The sequence below is a fragment of the Sturnus vulgaris genome, chromosome 26 (assembly GCF_052056855.1).
Source record: "Sturnus vulgaris isolate bStuVul1 chromosome 26, bStuVul1.hap1, whole genome shotgun sequence".
In the NCBI taxonomy this organism is placed as follows: Eukaryota; Metazoa; Chordata; class Aves; order Passeriformes; family Sturnidae; genus Sturnus; species Sturnus vulgaris.
The window spans coordinates 1,730,163-1,748,955 of NC_142268.1; the positions used below are offsets into that span (position 1 = coordinate 1,730,163).

An 18,793-nucleotide genomic window follows, 5' to 3' on the forward strand; every position below is an offset into this window, starting at 1 on the left:
AACAACTTTCAAAGATATTCTTGGCAAATGAAGAAGGGAAAATAAAAGTTCTTTTTGTACTGTGAAATTTCCCAGGAATAAAACGAATGCAAAGTCAAAACTATTCAAATGACATTTCAGGAGATCAGTCACAGAATCCATTAATGCATTTCTTTTTATCAAATGGAGTTTGCAAATTTACTCTGGGTTTACAGGCTAACCTGTTCTATTGCCATCATGGGCAAACCTGATTCCTGCCATGAGACCCAGCTCAGTGTTCACAGGGTCTCTGTGAGGAAATGGACAGAATTCTTTGCAATATAATAGGGTTTAATTAGAAGAATAACTTAAATAAGAATCTTATCAAAGTTGTATCAGCTCTTGAAGGCACCTTATATGCATATGCAAGTAAGTCAGGCATATACCCACCAAAAATCACTCATTTTTTCAGAATATAAGATCAGAATCAAGTGTAGGGTCTCACAGCCATACTGGAATAAAACAGTGCCATTCCCTGGGAAAAGCAGTTCTGAAATGAATGTGACTCAGTAAATCTCTGTACAGCACAATCAGTCCACAGCATTTATAGCTAAAGCTTGTAGCTGCAAGCTTGGGCCTGATTCCCCACTGCATGGTGTGAACAGTAAATGATAATTATTCCCACTTTTAAGGTCCTTGCCTAAAGAGTTTTACTCCTATAAATGCAAAAAAATCTTCTTGTAATGCTGGAGCAGAAAATGTCTCTGCAATTGTGATTCTCTCCTGACTCTGTTTGGTGGCCCCACTACACCCACCTCAATATCAGCTTTATTCTCCTGTGCACTTGGATCATTTACAGGCACTGAGTAAAGAGCAGTGATGCAGCTGAGACTCTCCAAGGAGGTTGGAAAATTGACTTGAGCTGGTTTCCTGGGATGAGGGATTATTTGCAGTCCAGTTCAAGGGGCACAGGAGACTGAGGGGAATCTCTTGGGGGCTGAGCTGTGTCTGTGTATCAACAACTGCTGCTGCATCCTGGCTGTGGGTATTTATTCCAGGTGATGCTGTCGAGGACAGAAAGAAGAAACAAGCAAAGCCATTGCATTGCACACAGGGTCTGCAGTTGTAAGGAAGCTCTCAGTAAAAAGGCAGAGCTCACACCTGCAGGAATCACAGAATCACAGAATGGTTTGGGTTTGAAGGGGCTTTAAAGATCATTGAGTTCCAAGCACCTGCCATGGGCAGGAATGCCACTCACCAAACCAGGCTGCTCAGGGTCCCAGGCTTAGGAACAAAAGTAATCCATAACAATCACAGGTCTTTCAAAAGCCTCTGTTTCATTAGAGAGCCTTTAACAGCTTTATAAAAGCAGGAAAGTATTTATTTTATCAATTTACAGATGGGAACATAAGGACTCTGGGAGGGAGTGGCTGGCACATTGAGATCCCTGCAGCAAAGGGTGATCAGTACATCCCAAATATCTGCACCTCAGAGCAACCACAGACAGGGGCCACTTGTGAAAACCTTACCCACTTAAATTCCTGAGGATCACACAGAAAATCAGCGACAGAGAAACAGAAAAACAAAGACTGCTGACCACACACACTTCTCCCCCTGACACTGGCTTCAGGGCACTCAGACACCAGGCTCTAGAAAGTCTCTTTTTTCAGAAAAAGGCAAACAGTTACCCAACTTTCAGAAAACTCTTTGTCTTTGATACACTCTCCACAATTTATTATCATGTTTGCCTCAAGATTTGTATTTGAATACTGGCTGTGCCCCTCCCTGGATCCCATTGACTCAGGGCTTTCGTTTGTTTGCGTGTCATCTTCTTCTCCTCTTGTTTTAATTAAGATGCATTTTACTAATTATCTGAAGAGAAACATGAGCACAGATTAAAAACTGAATTAAGTAAGAAGCTGAGGTATACAAGAATCAAGGGAAGGGCTGATGTGGCTATGCTCTTGCTCAGATATTGTGTTTTTCCAGTGATTTTCACTCAGGGAGTCAGATTTGTTGCTCAGGCATTAATTAACCCTCTTGCTTTCCCATGAAAAGTCCCCACAGGTTCCCATATTCCCCTGCATAGGAACTTGCCTGTGGAAACAGAGTGTGACACAATTCCCTAATAAATTCATTAGATTCCCTATTAGTTCCACTAGGGAGGGTTTTGGCTCCATTCTGACCACCTGCCTGAAGACAGCAAGAGTGAAAGAATGCCAATATTTTGCAGATCTACCGAAGGGTAAATCCTGTGCATCCCAGGAAACTGCTGGCCCTTCCCAGTGCTGGTGAGAGGGCAATGAATTTACCTTTGGGATTTCCCCTCCTTTGGGGAAATCAGAGTGGTTTTGTCAAGATCTGTCCCCCTCTGAGCTCAATCCTTGCTGCTCTAAAGTATGAACACAGAAGAGCAGGAGCAAGTTTAAGTGACTCTAAACCCAAGCTCAGTACTTCATATTCATCATTTGGATTCTGCAATGCTAGTGAGAGCAAGGCTTATTTGTTGATGCCTGTTTGCAGGGGTTTCTTTGTTTGAAAAGGCTAATCAGCCATCAGGATGCAGAGGCAACTGTTTAAATGTAAAGGAAAAGGGAGAAAATGTTCAAAGCTATTCAGATGAGGTGGCATGGTTTGAGTTTTGATGTCGGTGTGCTGCCAGCTGACAAATGCTGAACCACAGTCTGGTGTAAATCCAGATGAATTCCACTAGAATCAACAGACTTCCTTCCAATTTATTCTGATGTAATAGAGAGCATGATATTTCCATTCAGATTTACATTAGATTTGTTTCCTGTTTTCCATAATTCAGGCAGTTTCCATTGTGTACAAAAGCAGCCTGTGCCAGATCTTGATCTTATTTGCATCGGATGAAAACAGTTGTTTCAAACAGAGCCACATTGAATTTATAATTGCATAAATAAGAGCAGAATCTGATCTATTCCAGGAGAGAATTTCCCAGGGCGTTGCTGTGTGAGAACACTCCTGCTGTGCTTATCAGGTGCTTTGCCATTGATTTCAATGGAGAAATTTCATCTAAATCCTGGACTAAGCTCGAGCTGCTTTGTACATCCCAGGTTTAGAAGTCCCTCTTTTCTCAGAAGATTAGCCAATAAGCCAGCACCTCCCTCACCTCATGACCTGACACACAAACATCATGGATGGCTTTAGGAAAGCATCAGGATGGAAGGAGCTCAGCCTTGCCTGGCAGAAATCCTCCTCAAAAGATAGATTAGGCCCCATAGATTTCATTTGTCACACACGTTATTTATAACCAAAGTGCTCCGTGCTGACTTTGCTTCCTACTGAGTTTCCTCCCTTGAGGCCCCTCCTGACTCCCCTTGTTCCATTGTAATTGGAAATTTAGGAGCAGCACAGTTTTTCCCTGGCAGATAAGGCTGCCTGTTTCAGCAGCCACGCTACCAGTAACAGATTGGGTTATTAGTAATAACCAATAAGAGTGTTATTCCCAGCAACATGTGTAATCAAGTGGATTTACTCCTCCCCATTGAAGCTGCTTATTTCACTGCTAGCAGAAAAATAAGGCCATTTACAGTCATTTATGGTCGTTGCAAAGGCTTTTCTGAGTAGATACACAAGTTATGTTGCCATAGCTCCTAGGAAGGCTTTGAACTCGGCTCATCCATCTGGCTTCAGCACCTCTCACACTTGTTCCTTTGCTGTCCTCTGGAAGCCACCGTTTCCGTGCCAGGTAGAGACACGGAGATGTGGACAGGCATTGTTCTCTCACTTTGCATCTCACAGGTAGGGCACGAGCTCAGGTAACCCTTCCCGTGCTGACCTCCAGCTCTGACACTTTGTGAGCACAGATATCCCACCTCGCTTCTCAAGGGTGACAAAACGTTCAGCTTCATTCTTTGTTGGCCTGGGGAGATGCAAAGCAGATCTGCAGTAAAAGCAGCTGTATCAACAAAATATCTCTTTACATTGCTATGGCTTGCCATTTGAAATGAAAACATACCTCTTCCATTTGACTTTTCAGGCTCCTGTGTGTTTAATTCCACAGTAAATTTAGATTCTTTTACAAACGTAAATATTTCTCTTCATTTACAATATTTAGCACCAAACATAGGAAAACAGTGACAAGAAACAACTGCAATGACACCAGTGACAACATCACAATTACAAGGCCATCAGGATTAGGAGCACATTATGTGGCAGATTGAAATTTCAGCATCTCTCTGCTTGTCTCTCATCACGTCATCTCAGCCCCTGTGCAGAGAATGGCAATTACCCCGTGGGTTTGGCCTGTAGTATATAAAACAGAGCCTTGAAAAAAAAACAAGGCAATCATCAAATTTCCAGTGTGGGCGGAATCTGCCTGTTAGGTTTGCACACACACACACACACACACTCACTATCAGGGCTGGCAGTGCCTAAAGGCAGCCTCACATCGAGCTGTGCCTATAAAACACAAAAGCACAACAGATTCTCTGCTCCTGATCCTTCACAGAGCAGGAGCAGAGTTGAAGCCATTATAACAAAGGCTGACAAAACGACTTCTTTGGGATTTTGTTCCCCACAGGCTTTTATTCCGCTGTGTGATTTGCATTACAACTGGATCCTAATTGTCCATTTCGGCAGGCAAAGAGCAATCTGGTACAGATTATAACAAGTGAGGCAAAACGGTGGTGTCACAAAATAGGTTCCACCAGGCAAAGGCAGCCTTCCTGTCTCCCAGAGCTTTGACACCGGCTGATTAAACAACCGGAATTAACGGGGGCCCCAAAAAAAAACCCGGTGCAGAAAAAAGTCTGCTCAAACAAAAGTGCCAAAAACCTTCCACTGGTGCTCCCTGACAGCCCTGAATGTCTGAGGCAGTGGCACTGAGCTGAGACGGTGCCACTGTCCTTGCAGAAGGGACACCTGGAAGTGACACACCTGGAAGCCACACACACCTGGAAGTGACACACCTGGAAGTGACACACACCTGGAAGCCACACACAGGGCCCTGAGAGGGAGCAAGGAGCCCCTGCCAGGCTCTGCTGGTCCCATGGAAGCCCAAATGGCCCCTGCCACGAACACCTTGAAGGAGAGCACTTCCAGCAGGGAATGCCACCCAGGCTGAGGGAGGAAAAGGTGACAGAGCTGCCCTGAGGCAGGAAATGAGGTGCAGCTTCCGTGGGCTGGAGAGTGTCTGCAGGTGCTTCTGGGGGAGGGAAATCCATACGAGGCTGCCTCAAAGGAGAGTGACACAGCCTGCTTGAGAGCCCGGGGGCTCAGCCCACTGTGGTGAATTCTTCTGCATGTGGAAGACCCGTGCTATTCCCAGAGCTGCCAGTGCAGACTCATTGATTAGTAGGCAGGGCAGGAAATTAATTGAGGCAGGTGAATTAAAGCCAGGCTCACAAGCTGCATCTGTTTCTCCATTCCCTCTGCATACAACACTGATGTAACTTTAAAAAGCGAATTTAGCAAGGAAAGCTGCCAGGTTGATGGCCCTGCAAACTGAAACGTTTGATGCACGAATGTCTCAGGTACAGGAGAAGCACAGAGGAGCCACCAAAACGTGCCCCAGCCTGAGCAGCCTGACTGGAGCACAGCCACGATGGAGACACCTGCCTGGGCTTGTCTTCTGCTCATGAAGCTCAGGAGAAGGAGCTGCTGGAAAGGTCTGGCTGCAGCTCCAAGGTGGAGGCAAACAGCAGTGCTTGGGGTAATCCTGTCTGGGGGGCTCCAGCAGCAGCAGCAGCAGCAGCAGGTCCCAAAAATCAACAGCCCCAACGAGCAGCAGGCCCATCCACAGAGCAGAACTGTGGAGATGAAAACTTCTCCATCCTGCAATCCCCTCGGGACCTAACGTTCCTTCCAGGGCTGGTCCTTGGTCCTGTCCACACCTGTGTTCACAGACAACAAGGGAAACGTCCATTTCACGGTAGTTCTTACTGTCAGCATCTTTTCTGGTGTCCAAGCAGCTCCCCACACCACCCCAGTTAATTCAGTCTTTCCAGAAATCCCCCTGAGCTGCAAAAAGCCCCCCAGAGCCTCCCAGAGCTGCCAGCTGCAGGCAGGAGCTGTTAGAGCAGATCCTGCACCTAATCCACCTCAGGTCACTTTGCCTTTTGCAGAAAGGCAAAACTCCAGAGAGCCTGGCCAGTTTTGAAGGACCTAAAAAAGCAAGGACAGATAGGACACCTCAAATAAAAGACTCATTTTTCCCCTAGGTGTGTCCAGAAGAGGATTCAAAGCATCTCTCTGCCCATTTAGTGATCTGACCTCCTTGGCCAGACTCAGGTAAACCCCCAGTGTCTAAATTACAATATAAAAAACGGTTTCCACCTGTTCTGACAGCAGCTGAGGGGTGGGATCACACCACTCAGCAAGCATTCAGGACAGCTGCCACTAGGAGTAAGAGGCAGCATGGGGAGGACAAGAAGAAGAGGCAGTGTAAAAGAGCTGAATAAAAGAGTTTATCCCTCTGTCTTCCCAGCCCTGGGACTGCAAATGTCAGGGGGGTTTAGACTGGATTTTGGGGAAAGTTCTTCCCCCAGAGGGTGCTGGACACTGCCCAGGGAATGATCCCAGCCCTGAGGCTGCCAGAGCTCCCAGGGGTGCCCAGGGTGGGATTTTTTGGGGTTTGTGCAGGGCCAGGAGCTGGGCTGGGTGATCCCGGGGGTCCCTTCAAACTCAGGGTATTCTGTGATTCTCCCATCACTGAAGAGTTGCACAGTTCTATCAGCAGAGCTTTAAACAAATCTCTTGCAGGAAACAACACAACAAACAGGCAAACAAAGGAAAAAAAACCCAGTCAGCTCTTGTTCCTCAGCACAGCTCCTGTTCTCAGGTGTCTTGCACTGGATTGTGGCATAGAGGAAAAAAGCAGAAATACCTCAAATAGATGCAGTTGTTTTTACCTCTTTTTCTGCTGGTCCTGTGGCTCTTTCTAGACGGTTTGTTGGGTTTTTTTTCCTACTTTTTCCCATGTGATAAGATGCATCATTTGAAGGACAGCAACCAAACCAGTTCTTCCTGCTTTGAAGAAAGGCAGCAACTGCACTTAGAATAAAAGATTGTCAGGCAGATTTGAAGTGTCAATCAAAACCTATCTCTGCAAAAAAACCATGAGTCCAGGCAGCTCCCCACAGCACCCCAGTTAATTTAGTCTTTCCAGATATTCCCCTGAGCTGCAGAAATCCTTTCAGACCTGACCAGAGCTGCCAGCTGCAGGCAGGAGCTGTTAGAGCAGATCCTGCACCTAATTCAACTTAGGTCAGTTTGCCTTTTGCAGAGCAAAAGATGGTGATTATCAAGTCCAGGGAAGCAAATCCTGTCTCTGAGGCTTTGTGAAGCAAACTGTATTTTTCACTAGACGAGGGGCACAGATGTAGGACTCTGTTGCTCAGTGTGTTCCATCTCCAATGGCACACATCCACTTCAATATTATTATTATAATTTTAATTATTATTTATGACTACACCCAGAGCAGTGTGAGGCACTTTCCAAGCACTCAGGAAAGTACTGGCTCCCCTCCAAGAAATTCATTATTTCAGGATAGACAGACACACAGCATGATCAAGTGGCAGAACTGCTGACCCAACAGCACCAGCTCTCCACAAACCTTGCTGGTTGACCTTGGAAAACTCACATTCCTTCTTCCCACACTTTGTCCCATCCCACTCTTTGTCCATCCCAGTTGCTTGGACTGAAAAACATTCAGCTCTGGCTACGTTCATGTTTTTGTCTTAGAATCCCTTTCTGTGCAAAGTCTGTTCTTGGCGGGGGGGGGATAGTTTTGTTCTTTGGTATAATGAAAATGAAAAATTCTATTTTCCATATTTTGTCAAATGCTTGTGTTGGAAAAAAAAATCCAATGTTTTCTCATGGCCAAAAAAAACCCCAGAAAATGCAGATTTGGGGCGTTTGGTAAGAGTTGCCAATCACTGGAATTTTCTGGGGAAGGTACTGTAGAGATTAGTGAAACATCCATTCTTTTTCCTGAAAATAAGTTTGAACTTAAAAATCAAATTGTTCTGCAAGTAGGGAACTGGTGAAACCCGTTCTTCCTCTGATTTGTATTACAACAGCTTTTTATTTCTCCCTTTCTTGGTGCTCCCAGCTTACTACAAAATCCTCAGGGCACCCGATGCCCTCCAGACCTTCCCAGCAAAATCCTTGGCTGTTCCAGCAGCTTCTTGCTTTGTAGGGAAGGGGAAGCAAGTGCAGGGGCTGGTTTGAAGCTGGGCAGGAACTGATTGACTATTCATGTCTAAATGCCAGCTGGTCATCTGACTGCTGCATCCCAAAATAGGCAGGGAGCAAGAGGTGTAATTACCTTTCCTTCAACAGAATATTAACTTAAATGTCTCTCTCCCATCCAGCTGCTGTTTGTTCATGAAAATTGCAGGAATCTCGGGTCTGTGAGACCTCTCAAACCGGGTGGAATGAGGTCAGCTGGTTCAGAAAAGGGTTTTGGAGCCCAGACAGACAGTCCATAACCTGAGTCACTTACAGCTGGATGGACGGGGTGAAAGGGAAAAATTAATTATCTCACATGTAGGAAAAGAAAAGCCAAGACCAGCAACTTACTGCAGAATCCTGAGAAGGAGTCAGAAGGAGGCTCAGATGTCCCATGTCCCCATCTAGGGCCCAAGGCAAAGTCCACCTCGGCTCCTCCTCGTTCCATCACCCAGGCAGAAATCCCCTTTCCTGGGCGTTTCACTGGTTCATTACTCTCAGGAGCTGAGTCAGTCTTACTCCACTGGCAGCTGGGAGCACGGCATGCTGATGAGGAAACACTATTTGTTGTTTCGTTTGGGTTAATTATTCACGGGCACCACGCTGAAAACACTTGGAGCTGCTTTCTGAACAGTCCTTGAGCTAGCATGCAGGGAGGGACTTACCAACACTGGTGGCCAGGCTGCCTTCCCGTGGGCAAGCTCTGTTCCATCTGCTTCCCTTCAGCCCTTGTCACACTCCCCTCCTCTCATGGTTTTGGCTGTGCTCTTTGGCATTATCTGAAGAAGAAAGAGGCAAATACTTGGAGCACTACAGAGATGCAATCAAAAATGGCATTTGACCAAGCAGGCACTGACCCTGACGTGTGGAGAATGTAAAGCTCATCCTCTGACTGGTTTTGGTTTTCAGTCACACTGTACAGCTCAGAATAAGCCACTTGCAGAGTTTCAAACCCTGTTTATCCTTCCACAGAAGATGCCTTCATTCTCCTTCAGATAACCCACAACTGTCTGGAAGCCTTTTTCTCATAGGCAAGGCTCTTCCTCTTCAGTGCCTGCTCCTGGAAATCCACGTTTCATCTTAGAACAAGGGTGGTCTGCAGCTTTAGGAGCACTTTGAGAATGCTTGCAGCAAGACAGAGCTTGAATTGCTCTCAACCCATTCACTCTCAGGCATTAGCACTACATGGAGACTTTCTGGGGTTGTGGGTCCATCCACATCTCCTGACAGGGATCCAGACCCTCCATAGAAGGCCTGAACTTAACAAAAGTAGAATTATTTTCTAAGTTACTCTTCTGAAAACCTTTAGAAATCACCCAGTGCTATCCCCCGGGGTCTCTAGACCAGAGACTAAAGCTCCTCCAAGTTTGTAGAGAGCTCATGATCCCCCCTTGGACTGCAGCTGCAGTTCTCATGGCCCACAGCAACTCTACCAGGCAGCCACCCTTCCCAGGTGAGCCAGAGGCAAATATTTCATCAGGTCCAAGAGAATTTCAAAGTCTATGGGGTGGGAGTTTTTGCTGTGTTCTAACAGAGGATCAGTCGAGTGAGGCTGATATCAGTCACTGATTGGGTTTTCCATAAAACCCAGAACCGGATTTATATTTCAGGGCTTCCTTCTCCACTTGAAATTTCAGGGGATTTTGGTAGCCAAGGGTTTTCTGTAAGCCCACCCTGTAGCACATCTGTCCTATAAAGCACCATGAGACAGGAGGGGGGATTTATCCCAACTGGGCAGAATCCTCACCTGATATAAATCAGCACAACTACAGAGAAGTCCAGGAAGCTGGGCCATATCACACCAGAAAGAAAACTACTTTGGAATGTACTTCCCATTCATTAATTCATTGCCTAGAGCCAGGACAGACCCTCAGGGGACATATTTGCTCCGTTTCATCTTCTGCAATCCCATGCAACTGCACAGGGAGGAATCCAAATCTTGTGGACCACATTCTCTATGGATGCAACCCCGTGTTTCTGTCAAATGAGCTTCTTGGGCTGAACAAGAAGTAAATGAGATAAATACAGGTGTGACTGTCTGGCCTGTGTGCTGTGAGGTGTCAGCAGAGGTAACTGCACCAGCGCTTTCAGAACTTAAAAATCACTTAACTGAGTACCCCAGCAGAGAGCCTGGCCCGTGAGTAATCCACATAAATACTACCTCCAGCCACTGAGATGTAGTCAGCCCCCCTACCTGGCTGTTGCCTCAGTAACACATCTCCAGGAGGATATTTTTAAGCCAGAATTATTTATCTAGTAGGTGGAAGCAGACCTGTTAAGGCCATACCAGGTCAGCATATGTCTAAGCATGTACTGAAGAACTTAATTAGTTCTCCCTGAGAAGAGAGACTCCCAGTGCTATTTAAAGGATCGTTATCCCACTGTGAGATGCCTCAGAGCCTGCTGCCAGGCCTCAGCTTAACAGGGCAAGGCTGTAAAAGTTGGATGGGGGTGAAAAGTCTCCCCCCCTCCATGCTGAGGAGTAATTGCTGAGCAACCACAGGAGCAGGAGGGTCAGTGCAAAGGGCAGGCATCACAAAACCACACTGGAACTCAGGTTTGAGCTTTCAGGGTTTAACTGTGCGGGTCCTGCTACTTTTTTTTTATTATTTCTAGAGGTCCAACGTCACCTGGTGTGCTTGGTGACTGCATCCCAGGCAATTCCAGTGGCAGTGAGCAGGGGTGATAGGATGGTGATGTAAGTGTGGAGTGAGCCACTGCTGCGTGCCTCTCAGTGGTCCCTATGTCACCACAGAATCAGACAGAGGCAGGAGTTTAGCATCAGTTAAACTGGACCTTGTACAAGTGGCTCAGCCATCGTTTTCATTTACAGTTCCAAAAATTCAGACACTGTAAACTGAAGGGAATGCAGTGGGCTCCCTGAGGACAGATGTGTTTGTTATTCTGGCAGGACATAAAATATCCACCCTTGAGTGGATGGACCTTTGGAAAACTAGACTGAGCAGCCCCTGAAGAATAAAACAGGCTCCCAAGCATGTGAAAGCTTCTACAAGGACTGGCACTCACAAGGGACACTGAGGCTGGATTGCAGGAGAGGGAAGAACCTGGACATGTTTATTTTGACCTAAGAGTGGCTACGATATACAACGTGGGACCTTGGGCTGCTCTTGGAGCTGTCAGGAGCTGTTCCTCGATGAGTTGTTATGGTAACTGAGCTAATGCCTGAGATGGATGCTTTCAGGTGGCTCCAGGCCAGAAAATCAACACCAATAGATTCCAGATAATAGACTTCTGCTGAACTCAGTGCTGGCGTCTACTTTATTTAACCTATTCACCAATGACTTCCTGAACTCCATTCTCCAGGCAAGCCATATATGATGAGAAAAGCTGCCTGGCCTCAATGAACCACAGCTTCCAAAAGGCTGAGGGGGACCCATGTCCTGCAGCTGAGTCTGTGCCAGTAAATCAAACATGCCTGAGACATTCTCCTGCATTTAGAGAATTGCCAAGGTTTTCCTATTAAATTCTTACTCTCCAAACTGGCATGGACACATCCAGGCATCCCATAAGGAGCAGTCCCTGGCCCATGCTGGCTCCTGAAATGCACCTGGATTGAGTCAAAAACTGCAGTGTAATACTCCATCATTGTAACAGAGAGAAGTCAAAGCACTGCTTGATTTATCAGCACAGACCTTGCTAGAGGAGGCTGAGCAGGAGAGGAGCCTGGAACCAAGAGCAAAGGCTCTGTCAATGTGCTTATACCATGTACAGATCCAGCTGGAGCTCTCCATCCCCAGGAATGGGCAGTGACAGGCACACTGGAATGTTTGGGGATCACTCTGGATCAGGCACTGACATCCTCTAGCTGAAACAGCTCACGGGCTGTGGGACACAAATTGAGAAAGTAAGAAAATTACAGCCTGGAAAATATTCCAGGCTGGAGCTTCTCAGCTCTGTTCCCAGCCCATGAGCTGGTCCAGCTCAAGGCCAGGGAGAATTTCTCCCAGGGTGATAATTTGGTCAAAATGAAAAGGAATTAATAACAAAATCAAACCCCTGTTGTGGTGTGTGCCCAGGCCCTGGCAATGGGGTGTCTTCTCTCTGAACCAATCACCTTTTCTCTACTCTTGAAATTGTGAATCATGCTATAAAACCAAGTGTGTTTGTGAATAAACTTGGCTCTTTCTTCCTGTCATGAAAGATAACCATGTAACTGTGCATCTTATTTCTGCCTCACTTAAAGGGTTAAAACCCCTTCCCACGACAACAACGGGCTAAGCTGTGGATTCACCAGCTCAAGGCAATATTCCTCCATCTCCCATTGAGCATCAAAACGCAGCCAACAAACGATCAGCAAGGAGCTGCTGACTCCACGTTCCCACTGCCCCACGGGTGCCCGTGCTGCTTGGTGCTGCCCAGAGTGCAGGCAGCAAAGAGCTGGCAGCACACAGAATTCGGGCAGAGCAGGAATCGCTGCGTTGGGACGGCAGGGACAAACTCAGGCGCTCTCTGTACTCTGGTGTTGAAGTTTGCAGTTTATTTTGTAGGGTGTGGGTAAATATGGGACCCTGCTGGGAACTGCAGCCACAGCTCAGAGCAGGATGGAGAGAGAGGGAGAGAGCGAGAGTGAGAGGACAGAGCATAAAAGAGTGAGAGAGTCAGAGTGAAGAGAGAGAGAGATTTTCCCCTTTACAATACAATAAATCTTCTTCTATGTTGAATATTCTAATTTCCACTAACCAATCTAATACAAGATACCAATTCTCTAACATTTGCATGCGACCTATAGGAATCACTATATTACCATGTTTTACTGCTTTTCTTATCTCTAAATTTTATCTGGGACCCTTCCTGCCATGTCTAGGGAGGATGGCTGTTTGCTTTTTGGTATTTGCAGCATCTAACATTATCTAAACAAAGGGGCCCTCAGGCATTCAGTTACTTTCAGCCCCACAGCCAAAAATCGCTATAATTTCTATTTCGCTTACATTTTCCATATTCTCAAACTCTTTTACCAAGGCCCTCGTATTTATAAGGTTTCCCTAATCCATCCTTCCCAAGAGTGCCCCTTCCAGGAGCTGCCACGTCAGCGTCAGACGAGCTGAGCAGCCCTGGGGCTCTCGGAGCGAGACAAACGGGTTCTGCCGTGCTGTGGGGCCACCGTGCCACGGCTGAGCGTGCCCTGGGCCTTTGGGACAGCTTGCTGCATGCCCCTGGATGCTTTTGCATCCACGCTGGGTGGCCGTTCTGCTCATGCCAACACCCCACTGTTGGTGTGCTGTTAGGCTCGAACAGCACATGGCCACTGAGCCGGGGCGTTTCTCTGCTTGCTCGTTCCCATTTCAACTCTTGATTTGCTTGTTTTTGCCCACTGACAAAGCGTGTTGTTGTAATATGTCACTCTCTAGGGCAGAAACTGTTTTTCAGCGAGTTCTTTGCTCGGCCTCTACCGCAGCAGAATTGCAATTTGAGTCAGCACAGCAGTAATGTGATTAACAGGCTCTGCACGAAGGGGAATTGCATCCTAGGTGGATGTGGTATTTGCAGTTCTGGCCAGCCCATGTGTTTTCCCAGGGTGAGAGGTCATGTTGACTGATCTCCAAAATGGCTTTCTCGAACTTTTAAACATTAAGGTCTAAATAAATTTTCGGCATTAGCTGGTATGCTGAGCCCTTTCCTGCCAAGCTGCCGCCTTAAGTGAATTTTTATGACTAAGTTACAAACCCCAGAAAATACAAGCAAGAAGTGGAAATGCTGACTTGGCCTTTGCTAAATGCCAATTATCTACAAAGGCATTAAGCAGGGAGGGGTAGATGAAAAATAGGGTCATTTTCATGTTTTCTCTGGTTCAAAGCAAACCGTCCCGTGAGCCCATTGCAGGAACACACAGCATGCAGAGTGACCATTAATATTTATAGGCACGACACTGAGCTGCAGACCTTGGCAATCCCAGCAGCTCCACTCTTGGAATTAATAGCTGTTTGGCTGGTACCACAGTACAAAAGAGTAACAAGGAGACACGAAGATTTTCAGGGAGAACTGAAGAAGCAGACGCTTGCCTCTGATGGAGAGGATCCATACTTCACTGAGTTGGTGAAACACTAAAACCAACTCTTAAATCCTCAGGGCTGCTGGCCAAATGCAGCATTATGTTTTCACTATCCTCTCTGCTCCTGTGGCTCCTAGACAGCCCCAACAGTGCACAGGCTCCTCTTGTTACAGTCCCCATGGTTATTCACTGTTGCCCAGTGTATTTCCAAAGACACTGTTGGATTTATAAGACCTAAAGATCTGCCTGAGTAACCTTCAGACTCAGATTGGTACTGTAATCTCAGTTACAATGCAGCCTTCTCTGACTCTGCAGCGAGACAGAGGCACCTCAAACCCCCTAAAACCTCTCTGTGCTGAAAACCTGGCAAGGTGCTGAGCCACAACCTGCCCTCAGCCCAGCACTGCCCCATGCAGGGCCGTGACTGCCCAGCCACACACGAGCACATCTCAGAAATATCTAAGGGAACTCTTCTGCCACAGCTCGGTCACCCCAGGAACTTTCAGAGAAATATATCCCCAGTATCTGGGTATTTACATGCCAGAAAACCCTTTGGGAGTGGGTGAAGGGGACATGACTTCAGGCAGAGATTGGACACTCTCCACATTGCACCCAGCCCTGGAAAAAGCAATAGGAGATTGGCCAAAGGTGCTTGTTTAGGAACCAGGAAAGTTTGAAGAAAATGCAAGGAAAAAAAACATATTAGAAATCCCACTCCCTTTTTAATGTACTCACAAAAATTGAGCTGGGACTTTGAGCAACAGCCTCTAGATTTTCAAAAAATGGCCAGTGACTTCAGCTGGGCCCTCTGAACTCAGCACACCAGTGCAGGATCTCCTGGTGAGTTTTTACTCACCCCACTTCTGCAGCATGTGGGAAGGAGCACAGCACACTATGGAAACCAGGCATCTACTGAACAAGCATCAATATGTGCACTCCATCAACTCAGACCCACCAAATCCTTTTTTTACTCTCAAAAAATTCAGGCTGTAAAAATTAGGAAAATAAATAATGGAAACAACAAAAAAAATAGAAGTGCTTCTGCCATTAAAAACCAGGTGAAAAGGAGGAGCTGAGCCAAGTTAATCAGAGAACTGAAATGAGATGTTGGAGAAAGAGGCTGTGGGTGACTTGGGGTTTGCAGTTAGCTGAGTGATGTGAAATCTCTTGTGTCTGGCTGAGCTCTGAAAGGAAACGCTTTATTAAATCTTCTTTGTGTGAGATTTCAAGCTGCCTCTGGACTGGAAAATAGGACCATTCCAGTATGTGGGATATAATCAGGAATTGAAGCCTTTAGTGCAGGTTTTTCTGCAGAGAAAACTCTGATCAGCATAGACACATAACTCAGAGGGCTCAGGATTGAGAAAGATTAATTAGACACCACATACCCACAACCCAACTCTTCTACCCAGTATCCCCAAAATGCTTCACAGAATTAATCACGCCGCCAGCAACAACCAGGCATTAGGAAAGACAGTGCAGGTGGGCGTAAATGCACCACACTGAATCAAAACTGTCCTGTGGGCCAGGGAGCCCGAGGTCCATTATCTCAGCTTTCATCCCCACCAGAACTCAGTGCTTGCCGTGATTGATCTCCCCTGCTCTGGCTCTCCTGGCAGTCTGGAGTCTCACACTCGAGTCTCACGGTACTTTCTGCTGTGGTTCAGACACATTTTGGGCAAAGCAGCCTCTTGCCATCCCTGCCCAGCACTGCTCGTGCTTTGCTGGCAGCTCGCTGCTCTCCTCCTGTCACAGCAGCCACCCCCAAATACCTGCAGGAAGTATTCGCTACAAAGAAATGGGGAGACACGGGCACAGCGGAAAAGGGCGAGTGAGAGGTTCCCAGAATCTCCCCTGCCCTTCCTGGCTCGTCTCTCCCTCTGTCCTTGGCCACACACCCAGGAAAATGAGACCTGACCAGAGAGACAGGACAAGAAGCAGCAAGCACATTTCCTCCTCCGAACTGCTTATTTCACAGCACAGCATGTCTGGATATGAAGAGCCTGGAGTCCCAATCCCACTGGAAATGGCAGGATTTGAGTTCCCGGTCTGCATTCTGCAAACCCCGACGAGAAAGTGTCCCAAGGGGCTGAGACACTCGGAGCATTCCCCTTCCTTTGCACCGCCCCCGCGGCAGACGAGCTCCTTGCCTACCTTTTATTGCTGACAAGGAGGAGGACAGAACCATTCTGGATATTGGCTTCTTTGAGAGTTTCGTGCTCCTCGAGCTGCCTGGAGTTGTAATAAAATGTCTTCTTCCAGGAAGTGATACCCTCCCGTACCAAGAGAGCCCGTAGGTCCATCACCGTGTCCCTGGGCCTGACCGTCAGGGGCATCATCAGGTCCTCATCAGCCAGGTGTACCTTGATGTGGTACCTTTTCCATCGAGAAAGGCTCCTGCGCAGCGTGTCCATCCTCGGCAGCTCAGCGGGGCCGCCGCGGCACAGCGGAGCATCCAGCCGGGAGATGGGCAGAGCAGGGATGTGGCTCTAAAGAGGCTGGCTGGGCTACGAGCAGCTTCCAAAGTCCTGCCAAACCTGTTTCTCCCACTTGCCACGCTGCATGCTTCGCATTCCGGGGAAGAGCTCACCTGGCTCCATGAGACTGCTGGCTGGGAAACATCTCCGTGAATCATTTCCACACACCCCTGAATCCCATCATAATTACAGCGTCTTCACCAAGTACTCTTCATTCCAGTGGCTCGCTGAGGACTTTTAAAGCTGGATCTCCACAGACATCAGAAACGTGGGTGCATGTGAGAAATGAATGGGCTTAGCAACCTCATGTCTCCTGCTCTTAAAAGCTGCCAGCTGGGGAGAAGATCAGTCAGCAAAGCAGGCATTTAGCAACCTCACAGCTATTTAACATGGCCACTTTAATGAAGAAAAGTACAGCTGCATAGTGACAAATTCCTCACACAGAGGAGAACCACGGCAGGCTGGTGAGATAGAGCCTGGCTGTGATCTCTCTGATCTTTGCAGTGCAGATTCCCTCGGGAGATCGACACAGTTCCTGTTCATGAACAATCTGGGACCCTCCAGAAGGGGTAGGACTCGTTCACTCCTCATCATACCCTCAGATATCTGATGTTGACTCACACGAGCTCCTCGATGGTTCATCCTCCTGAATTCCTCTCCCTTTGTGATCGCTGTTTTAATTGCAGGGCTGATCGCATCCTGTGCAACGCGTGAGTGGGACCAGCAGCACAGCAGCCGAACAGCTGGCACAGAGAGGAACCGGCCAAACTTTGGGAAACACAATGCCACCTCTGAAAGGAAGGAGTTGATGTCAGCCACAGGCTGTAATTGACTGATCCTGCAAGGCAGACTGGCAGTCACAAGATGATACTTCAGAGCAAACACCACGAAGATAAGGAAGCCTTTTTTGCTCTTTTTCTCTAAAAGATCAAGTCACCCTCTTATCTCGTAGGTAACTTTTCTGCAGCTCATATTACAGGCATTAATTCCCTTGTCCATTCTCCCCAACATAGAGCAGTATTTTGAGACCAAAGCACTGCAAGACAGTTGAGTTCAGGGTCTGCTCTTCACTAAAAAGGAGCTGCTCTTGCCTAGCAGATAACAAAACTGTCTGATTTGCAGATAAGGCAGCAGTCAGCTCCCATTGAGAATGAGAGCAGTGTCCACTCTCCCATGGGGGAACAAGGAGGTTTCCACCTTTCTTCCACACCTCCCTTTTCCCTCCCCAGCACATTGTGTCTCTGCCAAGAACAGCAGCAAATATCTCCACTTACACCACAGGCAGTGGAGATTTCCCTGTGCACTTGAGAAGAACTAAAGCTTCTACTTGCAACATTTTCTTTTCAACCTGGGACACTCCAAAGGTATGATTGTTTTGGTGGGGTCTGGGATTCTTGGGTCCTGGTTCTGCCACTGAGTTGCTGCAAAGGCTTGAGATGAGTCATCTCATGCCTTCGTGTTTTTGTTACCTCACCTCATGACTGCAGTATTGGTGTAACACGTGTTCATTAAGCACCTTGTGGGAAGCAGGAACTTCGTTTAGTCACGGTTTGGGAGCATTTAAGGATGCCTGGATCTACAAAAATGCCAATAACCTTGAAGACAGAACAACACTAACCCTATTAGAGATGGAGAAACTGAGGGATAAAGCTGTTATAACCAAGAAAAGGCAAAAGGTCAGGCTCTGGTCCCCATATCCAGGTACCTCAGTGAGGGGTCTCATTTTCAGAGACCTGCAGAAGCCCTCAAGCCCAGGGCCTGGTGATTCCTTCTCCATTGGGGTGACATTCACTTAGGGAGCCAAACTTCATGTCTGGTGTAAAGCCAGAGTCTCAGGGGTAAAGCAAGGGTGTGATCCAATTCCTAGAGCCATCCAAGGGCAGACTCTCATTGACAGCAGCCAGACCTGGAACAGGCCCCAGACACACCGTGGTCTGAGAGCTGTGGCCAACAGAATTTGCCCAGTGAGTGCCAAGGAGAGCATAAGGCATTCTCATTTCAGCAGAGCCTGTCTGGTGTCAGCGAGTCCATCAGCTCCATCCTTCCAGCATACGTGACAGCCTGACAGTTGCCAAATACCTCCCTCAGACACCTTTCAGACAGATCCTGTTTATTTTTAGGACAGCTCTTTCCCATCAAGGCTCAGATGCAA

General features: G+C 47.3%; 1 protein-coding gene across 4 annotated transcripts; it reads right to left on the minus strand.

The window, feature by feature from the left end:
• Positions 1 to 3,948: 3,948 nt before the first annotated feature.
• On the minus strand, positions 3,949 to 18,433 carry TINCR (TINCR ubiquitin domain containing). Of its 4 annotated transcripts, none has more exons than XR_015808464.1 (4): positions 8,820 to 9,031; positions 8,506 to 8,700; positions 6,834 to 6,975; positions 3,949 to 5,816 (listed from the first exon to the last, which is right to left on the minus strand). XR_015808464.1 is itself a non-coding variant. In XM_088178986.1 (4 exons), exons 1-2 carry the CDS (start codon positions 16,576 to 16,578, stop codon positions 8,930 to 8,932), a joined length of 264 nt encoding a protein of 87 aa, XP_088035112.1. In that variant the 5' UTR covers positions 16,579 to 18,433; the 3' UTR covers positions 3,949 to 5,816; positions 6,834 to 6,951; positions 8,506 to 8,929. The 4 variants fall into 4 exon arrangements, 1 of the variants encoding a protein (XP_088035112.1); XR_001403602.2 differs by having other exon boundaries at positions 6,834 to 6,951; positions 8,820 to 9,017; XM_088178986.1 differs by adding an exon at positions 16,319 to 18,433 and having other exon boundaries at positions 6,834 to 6,951; positions 8,506 to 8,933.
• Between the last annotated feature and the right edge of the window lie 360 nt (positions 18,434 to 18,793).

Coding starts and splice junctions, on each gene's coding strand:
- TINCR (XM_088178986.1), bottom strand. CDS start 16,578: ATGGACACGCTGCGCAGGAGCCTTTCTCGATGGAAAAGGTACCACATC.